Source organism: Hyperoodon ampullatus, assembly GCF_949752795.1.
Source record: "Hyperoodon ampullatus genome assembly, chromosome: 8".
Classification (NCBI taxonomy): domain Eukaryota; kingdom Metazoa; phylum Chordata; class Mammalia; order Artiodactyla; family Ziphiidae; genus Hyperoodon; species Hyperoodon ampullatus.
The window spans coordinates 34,998,762-35,007,787 of record NC_136921.1 but is presented as its reverse complement, the minus strand read 5'-3'; the positions used below and the strand labels follow the sequence as shown (position 1 = coordinate 35,007,787).

The window sequence follows — 9,026 nt, the reverse complement described above, 5'->3', positions numbered from 1 at the left end:
ATGCTAAAAGGTTGAGGTGTCACAACACTTTTGAGATGGGAGAAGCCAAAGCGAGTTTCCTTTTCCTTCCCCTCTGTGAGTTCAGTGCAAGGTACAGGGAAGAACCACAACACTAGGTCAAGGATGGATGCAGTTTTTTGTTTCTGTATTTTCCAGTCTCTAGTTCTGCTCCAAAACACAGCCTGCATGCAAAAGCTCTTCAGGCTCTCATTCACAGGCCCTGGAATACAGCGTTTGCACACGGATGAATGAGGTTCTGCAGCAGCTCGGAGTCAGTGTCTGAATTCCAGTGTATTCACTCCGTAGCATTGTAAGGAATCCAAGAACAAAATTCCTATGTTCTTTCTAGTCGGGAGGCAGAAGACTCCTATTTGGATGTGCTCCAGGTCTGGGGTCAGGGTATGGTAGAAGTAACTGCATAGAACCTCTCCCATCATGAATACCCTGGTGGGAAAGCTTAGAAAAAGTTAAAATTTCAGTTTAAAAGTTCCTCTTTCCCCTCCCTCAGCAAAGAAGCATGGTGCACACATGACTGCGAGGAATTTTGGAAGGCATAGTGTGGCTACTATAGTTTCAAGTACAATCTGCTCCTTGCAAAGGGGTCTGGGGTAACTGCAGGCAAACCAGAAACTCAAAAATATTCATCAACCTCTTTAATGTAAGAAGCTATACTGAGAATTTTTTCTTACAGCTTCATGAGCTGGCATACTCTTCACTGTAGGAAGGGATATCCTCTTTTTTCCAACAGAAGATGTATGGCATTTGGGGAACTTAACACAGGCCAGGGACTGGTCTAATCTGATTTCTACCTCCTTTTCAATCCTCCCTTTAAACTATACAGTCTTTTATTCTGGGCTCAGAGCTCCGATCATTAGCAAGGCTCAGAAATAACAACCAAAATAATACAACGTCCTAATTTCAACACTGTTCTTTTTTGCCACTACAGGAAGATGCCAGATGGTGCTAAAACACTTTGAATAGATAATCCAGTTGTCAAGCTGTTATGCAGCCTAGTTAAGCTTCTCACGCTGGATCTGGTAGTAACATGCCTGAAAAAAAGTTCAAAACCATTTAAAATTTACTTTAAAAGAAATTACATAAATATAACAATGCACATGGGACTAAGAAAGGAAATCCTTTATTAATGCTGATAGCTCAACTAAATCAGTTGCTTCCATTTTTCCCTGTTTTCTTCCAGTCCCCCTACCCTATCCCATGTCTATTTTGCCAAGTTATAATTAGTAGAAATAAAATTTTGTAAAATTCCTCTGATTCTAAAACAGACAAAAAATTTTTAACAAGCTGTATAATATTCTTCATTAAGCAGAAATACCTTAATTTGTTAAGCCACTACTGACTGGACATGTAGAATACGCTGATGATCAGTATAAGGTACACAAACAACTATAATCAGAATCACCTAGCATGTTTGATAAACATACAGGTTAAGATTAAGCATCATTCCAGACCTAGTGAGTCAGAATTTCCTGGAATGCATTTTTAAGAAGCATCTCCAAGCATCTGAAAGTATCCAGGTTTGAGAGTTCCACTACAAAGAACACCTCATCCAAATAATATACAGTGTATCCCATTCTTTAATTTCTTGGGATAAATCACTAGGAGTAGGACTACTCAAACTCTAGAAACATTTTTGATGTGTTGATATAAATGTTAATAACAACTGTTTTCCAAAAGGGTGATTTATTCTTTATCAGCAATGTGGGACTAATTCTGATTTCACTATAACCCCACCAGCCCTGGGTATAATTTTATAATATTTTTGCCAATTTAGCAGGGACAAAATGGCACTTTCTTTAAATCTGCAGTGAGGTTGAGTGTTTTCTTTTATATAAATATATTAATTCATTTCTTCCTTGCTGATATGTTTAGAGATGATCTTCATATAACATAAGTACTAATAATGTAAGTCATTGGTAGCCAATATTTTCCTCAGTTGTCACCTCCCTTTTCAGTTTATTTACTATAAATGTTAATGATATTTAAGTTGAAACGTTTAGGGCTTCCCTGGTGGCGCAGTGGTTGAGAGTCCGCCTGCCGATGCAGGGGACATGGGTTCGTGCCCCGGTCCGGGAAGATCCCACATGCCGCGGAGCGGCTGGGCCCATGAGCCATGGCCACTGAGCCTGCACGTCCGGAGCCTGTGCTCCGCAACGGGAGAGGCCACAGCAGTGAGAGGCCCGCGTACCACAAAAAAAAAAAAAAAAAAAAAGTTTAAACAATTAGCCCAAGCCAGAAACCTGACATTAAATTCTAGTCTTTTCTCATTTTAATTTGCCTGTCTTTTCTTCTGTCTCCCTTTTTGTATATTTAAACCTTACTAGGCATCTGTAATTCGCTACGTGAGTGATTCTACCCTGATGCCACCCTCCCTCCAAAACTGCTAATAAGCTCTTCCAATACTTTGACCATTTATTATATAATTCTCTTTTCCATTTTTGTTTGATGTTTCCATTTTCATATGTGGAATTTTTATTATAATACTGCCTATATGGGAGCTATCCCTTCCACTAAGGTATTTGTCTATTCCTATGACAGTAACATACTATCTCAATTATTATAATTTCGTAACACTTCATTAACTGACACAGTGGGTCTGTTCTGCCTCTCTTTTTTTCAGAAGTGTTTGTGCCATTTTCTATTTGTTATTCTTCCAATAAACTTCACAGTGATCGCATCAAATTCCAAGAAAAATCAAGGCAGGGGAACTGAAATGACTTCCAACAATCCCTACAGAGCACCCAGATCAGAGAAGCTCATTTGTAACCTACTGGTTACAATAAATGGGAAAGAAAGAAGATGCGATTCATATTCATTACATACCTACTGCCTTCTGTGTTTTACCTTAATTCCATTAAATAGCTCTAATGTTGAATGTTTTTTTGGACACTAAGAATTCTTTCTGTTTCCTTTTTAAAGTTACATTTATATAGATGGTCTACATTTATAAGGATTTGTAACGATTTGAATGATCAATTTACAGGGAAGACTGGGTAATGAATAATTTGCTTTAGTATTTTGAGAATGATTCTACTTTAATATGTTATCATATTTTAAAATATTAACAGTATGTGCTCTAAAGGCACTTAATGTTTGCATTAAGGTTTTATATAAAAGAAAAGTTAATGACAGATTCATAATATGGTAAATGAAGGAGAGATTTTAACGTAAAAAAATATTAAATAATATCTATACTTTACCTTCAAAGTGGTGAACATTATACCCTGTTCCCCATGCTGAAGATATGGGTCCATGAGATCCTCAATGAGGTGTACTTCAGAGCCTAAATTCCTAATCCTGCCCAACAAGAAAAAGATATTGAGTTATTTCCATTTATATGTACGTCCTACTTCTGAATCTATTTGAAAGGAAAAGAAAGAACAGCTCAACAAAAAGGTAACAACATCGTGAAAAGGGTTAACAGAAATGGATTGTTTTTCCAGTGGGGGAGCATGTTCCTGTCATCAGCTCAGAAAAGCAAGGGGCAGACTTGTTAAAATAATGTCACTGATATTAAAGTCAGAAGAGGTTGATCACCTGGCCCGTAGCACCACATATAAGAAAACAGGAAACAAATCATCCATGGACCACAAGAAGTCTTCCTGAAGTGATGCCAGGACACTCTGAGAGATCTCTTCAAAAGTCTGCTGGATGACTTTAAGTTTGTCTGATGGGGTAAATGTTGTGCTGTTGTTAAAAAAAAAAAATAAAAATAAAAATAAATGACGAAAAGATATCTTATGGTTTTCTTAATAGAGCCATTTGATACTAATTGTTTGATACAAATATACCCTCTTAGGGCTCACGTGCCTTAAGTTGGATACATCAGGCAAAAGGAGTCACTGGAAGGGATGATCTCTGTAATCCTATGGGTCCTTTGAGGAAAGAAGCCTCCAACTATCAATGGTTCACATGAAAGAATTCACTAAGTCATAGATCATCTCCTTTTACCCATGTGGAATCTTATTTTCCTAATACATGTTCTTCTCTGAGTAAGAAGTTTGGTTAATTTCCATTTGGCTAAAGATACGATTATGTAGATAAATTGCTGGGTAGGTTCTCCACCACTTTTGAAAATGCAAGGGCCTTGTAGAGCAAAAGGTAACCCAAATGTCTCAGAGTCTTTCTGATCTTCAGGCTGAGTATGACACCATCTTGGGGGGTTGGGGGGTTGGGGTAGAGCTTAGGTAAAGATAAGATCTCATCAGTATCTTAATAGACTAACCACTCCTTTGATTTATGTAATTTTCAACAAATTAGAGATTACCTGATCTGCTGTAGACATTCTACAGCTGAGGCAAAACAAGCATCTTTTGTGGTTGGCAAAACCTGCAAAAAAAATAATTTATAAAGGTCAAAGAGGAAAGCTGTCTTATGCAGCAACAAGAAACATAAATGATACCAGTGGCAGAATGCAGGTCTTCAGTGAATAACTCATGCTTGGGTATTATATTACCGAAGTAAAATAGAAACTGTTTTGCTATCTTGAAACCCCCCACACCAAATAAAAGCATATTTGCTGAGGAAACTAAAATCCACTATACCTTTTTACTCTCTCCAAGGATTGACAAGGTCACTGGCCAAAATTTCCTAAAACGAAATCCATACATTGTTAATACAAGTTGTTCCTTATGGTAAATTAGTCCCCATAAAAATAGTTAATGACTAGATTGACTTCCCTGTCCCCATTTAAAGTAACTATTCCACAGTTCCTTCATTTTTACTATTAAACCATTCCACTGAAAAAATTTACTTTCCAATTAAGGCTCATTCATTTTTTTCTGATAGCACAAATATATAATTATTGAGTGTTGGGGTGATCCGTTTTATCCTAACACTTCTAGAAAGTACAGTCACTTAGTATTTCCTTGGACTAACAAGAAACAATGCCCTACAACAAAAAAGGGCACTTCTAAACTTTTACATGAAAACTGTAGATGGGGAGGGAGGGAAGAGAAGAGAAAAGAAGGGAAAGAAGAAGGCCAAAGACTGAATACAATTAACTTTCTGAAAAGGTGAATATATGTATTTTGCTTTGAAGAACTGCAAAATATCAGGCAGGATAACTCAAATTATTTACTTATATTCAGAAGAATAATCACATTTCAAACTCATGTCTAAAAACTCTCAGAAATAAAGATTTTTAAACATCACTATTTTGCTGAAGACAGATAAGCGATAGGTAAATAAACTGCAAATCATATATACAATTAGATATCAAAGTACCAAATTCCCAATAATGCTGTTTGCACGTTGAGTTAAAACAATTAGGTTCCATTCATAATTACTGTACTGACCTCTGCACCCCGAGGAAGCCCAAAAGAGCAATGTCTGGCTGCTTATTTAGTCGGAGAACACATTCCCAGTAAACATCCTCCTCACGATCATTATCCAGGGCATAAAGCATGAACAATGGTGGGTAGAGCCGAGGTAGGAGCACAGGAAGCAGTAACCCAGAACCTGTTACCACGTAACTACAAAATATTGGAGAGAGAGGGAGGAGCAGTAATCTTAGAATCGAAAACAGAATCAAACACGGAGCTTTAGTTTCTAGAACCTGAAAGTAAAGATGGGAATTTTTGAGTAAGGAAGCAGTTATATTCCTTCTTTTATGTAAGGAGTTAACATGAGACGTCTACCTATGGCCCCAGAGTTTTGTCTTGGGCCAACTGTGAATTCCTATCATAAACTCAAAATCTAATTGAAAGCCCACTCTGTTTCCATTTTAAGGCTGATTTCTCTGTTGTCCTAGGGCAGAATGATTTACTTTCCTCAGCAGCCTTTGTGCCCAGTCATTTGTAGTTACAGTTTCATGGGGTTTGGCTAACCTAAAAGGAACCTCAGAGATCACAAAGTCCAGCCATATCATTTTATTTATATTTTTAAAATTTTTTATATTTTAAATGATTTATTTATTTTTGGCCGCACTGGGTCTTCGTTGCTGCACGCGGGCTTTCTCTAGTTGCAGCGAGTGGGGGCTACTCTTTGTTGCGGTGTGCGGGCTTCAGTAGTTGTGGCTTGCGGGCTCTAGAGCGCAGGCTCAGTAGTTGTGGCGCACAGACTTAATTGCTTTGCGGCATGTGGGATCTTCCCGGACCAGGGCTCGAACCTGTGTCCCCTGCATTGGCAGGCAGATTCTTAACGACTGTGCCACCAGGGAAGCCCCCAACCGTATCATTTTAAAAAGAAGGAAACAGATCCAGAGAAAACAACTTTTCCTGGGATTTTTTTGCATAAGATCACTTGGTCCCCACCCCCTTTCTCACCATCTCCACCCAGCTCCACTCACCCTGGCTCTGGTGATTCAGATCTGGAATCTGACTTCCCAGTGCAAAAGGATTTTCTTTCAGTTGGCAGAGGAGCAGAGAGAGGAATTGTGGTGCCCTCTTCAGGAAGCTCAGGAAATAAGAACCTAAGGAAGAATAAAGAATATCGTTACACAATTACACCTCCAGAGTGGATAAAAAGAGTAAAAACACATTTCCATTATTTAATCTTTTAAGGACCAATAAAATCAAACTTTCTATCAACTAAATAAGTCAGTTTCTTTAGTCTTAACTGATGCTTCTTACAGGATAAAATTAAGAATGTAGCTAATGAATAACACTAGTAAAAAATCTGTTGTTTTTTTCTGTCTAGTTACTAAAGAATGAACAAGTCTGATCTATATTATATATGTTTTTCTTACTGGCAAATATCATCTGAGGTCAATGTGTATTGACTCTTCAAGCAGAGATCATTGTTTTCAGAATATAAACAATTAAATGTCCAACATTAAGAAAAAATGAAAACTCAATTCATGCAAAAATTTAAAATTTTTTTTAAAAAGCCAAGCTGTTGAAAAACTTTTCCAAATGATTGAGCTGCTAAATTGTTGAGGATTTTTCCCTAGGCATTGAATTCCCCCTGGATTTTATTTCCCATCTCTTGTATGCAAATGGTGGATTCTAACCATAAACAAGTTTATTGTCCTCTTTATTTTTACAGACTTAAACCTTAACTCTTTACAGGCAGTTTGCAATCTTCTGTATTTTTGTAGACTTATACCATGCCCCTGCCCCGATTTTATAGTGGAGAAAACTAAAAAGTTCAGGGAACTTATCTTCATTTCACCCATCTAGCTAATGTCAGAGTTGAAACAATCCTAGCCCAGAGATCTTTTTAGTAGATAACACTGCCCCCTCCAAACTGAAACATTTCCAAATGCATTTATCAGTTTTTTGTTTGTTTTTTGTTTTTTGCGGTACGCGGGCCTCTCACTGTTGTGGCCCCTCCCGTTGCGTAGCACAGGCTCCGGACGCGCAGGCTCAGCGGCCCTCACGGGCCCAGCCACTCCGCGGCATGTGGGATCTTCCCGGACCGGGGCACGAACCCGTGTCCCCTGCATCGGCAGGCGGACTCCCAACCACTGCACCACCAGGGAAGCCCCTATTTATCAGTTTTGAGGCTAAATAATATAAGGAGGTTTTTCTGGGACAAATTCATAAACTTTTATATAACTATCTCAATACAGTATTTACTTGTTGGCTTAAACCCAGTAAAATATCTTGAATTTCATAAGTTCCAAACTTGCTTGCTGCCTGAAACTCTCCTTCAAAAAGATGCTTGCTTGCTTTCTCACCTTCTTCAAAGTCTCTGCTCAGATATTACCCTATTAGTCATGTCTCCTTGACCTTCCGTTTAAAATAGCAGCATCTCACCTCCAGCTCCATTCTCTTCCCCTCCATCACATGAATCATCATCTCACATATTACATATTCTGTTTACTCTGTCCCCAGTAGAATGGAACCCCATGAGAGTACAGATTTTCTCTCTCTCTCTTTCTTTTGGGGGGTTGGTTTACTGATAAATTCCTCCAAGGGCCAGAATGGTGGCTAGCACACAGATGCACTCAAACATTTGTTGAATAAGTGAACAAACAGGCTGTTGTCAAGGAATAGGACATAAATACTCAGGGCTAAAACTTCATATTAGACTTTATCTTCTCTGTGGTTAGGTTTTAGAGACATGATTTTGCCTAGAGATTAAATCCAAATAAGACTACTATATTTCATACCAAAATTGGTATTAAAAAATTTTATTTTAGCCTTCTATTATATCCAATGAGTAAGAAAGACATAAAGGAAGTAAGTTACAATGGCTAACGTCCATCCTTTTTATAGTTATAGCATAAACACAAAGTAAAAACATGTTTTCATTATTTAATCTATTGAAGGATCTGTGGCATAAAAGCATTTTCTTGATGACTTCAGTGAAAAGATCTCTCACCTCACCAGCTGGAAAATTCGCTTCAGGTAGGACGTAATCTCCTTCACAGCCTCCTGCAGCAGCCGGCGGTTGGCTCCCACACCCACATATGTCATTCTATACACTGCAACCAGTGTCTCCACGAGCCTGCCCAGTGGGTGCAGAGGAGTGTCGCAGGCCTGAGCAGCAAGAGAACGGATGCAGCTGGTCAGTGTGCACTAACAGCAGAAACAACTGATCCATCAAAAAGAAACACTTTCATAAATGATGAGCCATTTTCAAACTGTCAAGAGTCTACTTTTGGACCAGAAAAATTTAAATACTTCAACTTTTCTGAAAGTGTTGAGTCTACCCAAATTATATGGAGTAGGAGTCCCTATTCTTAAAGAATCCTTTTAACATTTTGGGAAGATAGCTTTGGATATACTGATAAAGAATATTAAAAGAAAGGTTCTAAGGGAATTCCCTGGAGGTCCAGTGGTTAGGACTCCACTCTTCCACTGCAGGGGGCACGGGTTCGATCCCTGGTTGGGGAACTAGGATCCCAAATGCTACATGGCACGGCCAAAGGGAAAAAAAAAAAAAGAAAGGTTCTAACATACCATAAACGTCATGAAAAATATATGAAATGTTGCTTTCCAGAAAACTGAATAATGACAGTTGATTATGCTCTGAAACAATCACTGTTCAGTTCCCTTGATTTCTCCTAATACTCCTTCCTGCACCCCCATGTCAACACATGTCATTAAATTGTGGGCTGA

General features: G+C 38.4%; 1 protein-coding gene across 3 annotated transcripts in view; it reads right to left on the bottom strand.

Annotated features, from left to right (window-relative positions):
• Positions 1 to 345: 345 nt before the first annotated feature.
• Positions 346 to 9,026, bottom strand: part of ALS2 (alsin Rho guanine nucleotide exchange factor ALS2) — a gene marked incomplete at both ends in the record, with an annotated part of 68,775 nt that continues 60,094 nt past the window's right edge. For 2 of the 3 annotated variants that reach the window (XM_079710339.1, XM_079710340.1), the window contains 8 exons: positions 1,011 to 1,049; positions 3,219 to 3,315; positions 3,556 to 3,705; positions 4,286 to 4,347; positions 4,563 to 4,608; positions 5,316 to 5,492; positions 6,308 to 6,430; positions 8,287 to 8,444. In XM_079710339.1, the coding sequence (XP_079566465.1) occupies positions 1,011 to 1,049; positions 3,219 to 3,315; positions 3,556 to 3,705; positions 4,286 to 4,347; positions 4,563 to 4,608; positions 5,316 to 5,492; positions 6,308 to 6,430; positions 8,287 to 8,444 (852 nt within the window). Of the gene's footprint in view, positions 457 to 1,010; positions 1,050 to 3,218; positions 3,316 to 3,555; positions 3,706 to 4,285; positions 4,348 to 4,562; positions 4,609 to 5,315; positions 5,493 to 6,307; positions 6,431 to 8,286; positions 8,445 to 9,026 lie in introns of those variants that run through there. The other variant, XM_079710338.1, reaches the window with a different exon arrangement.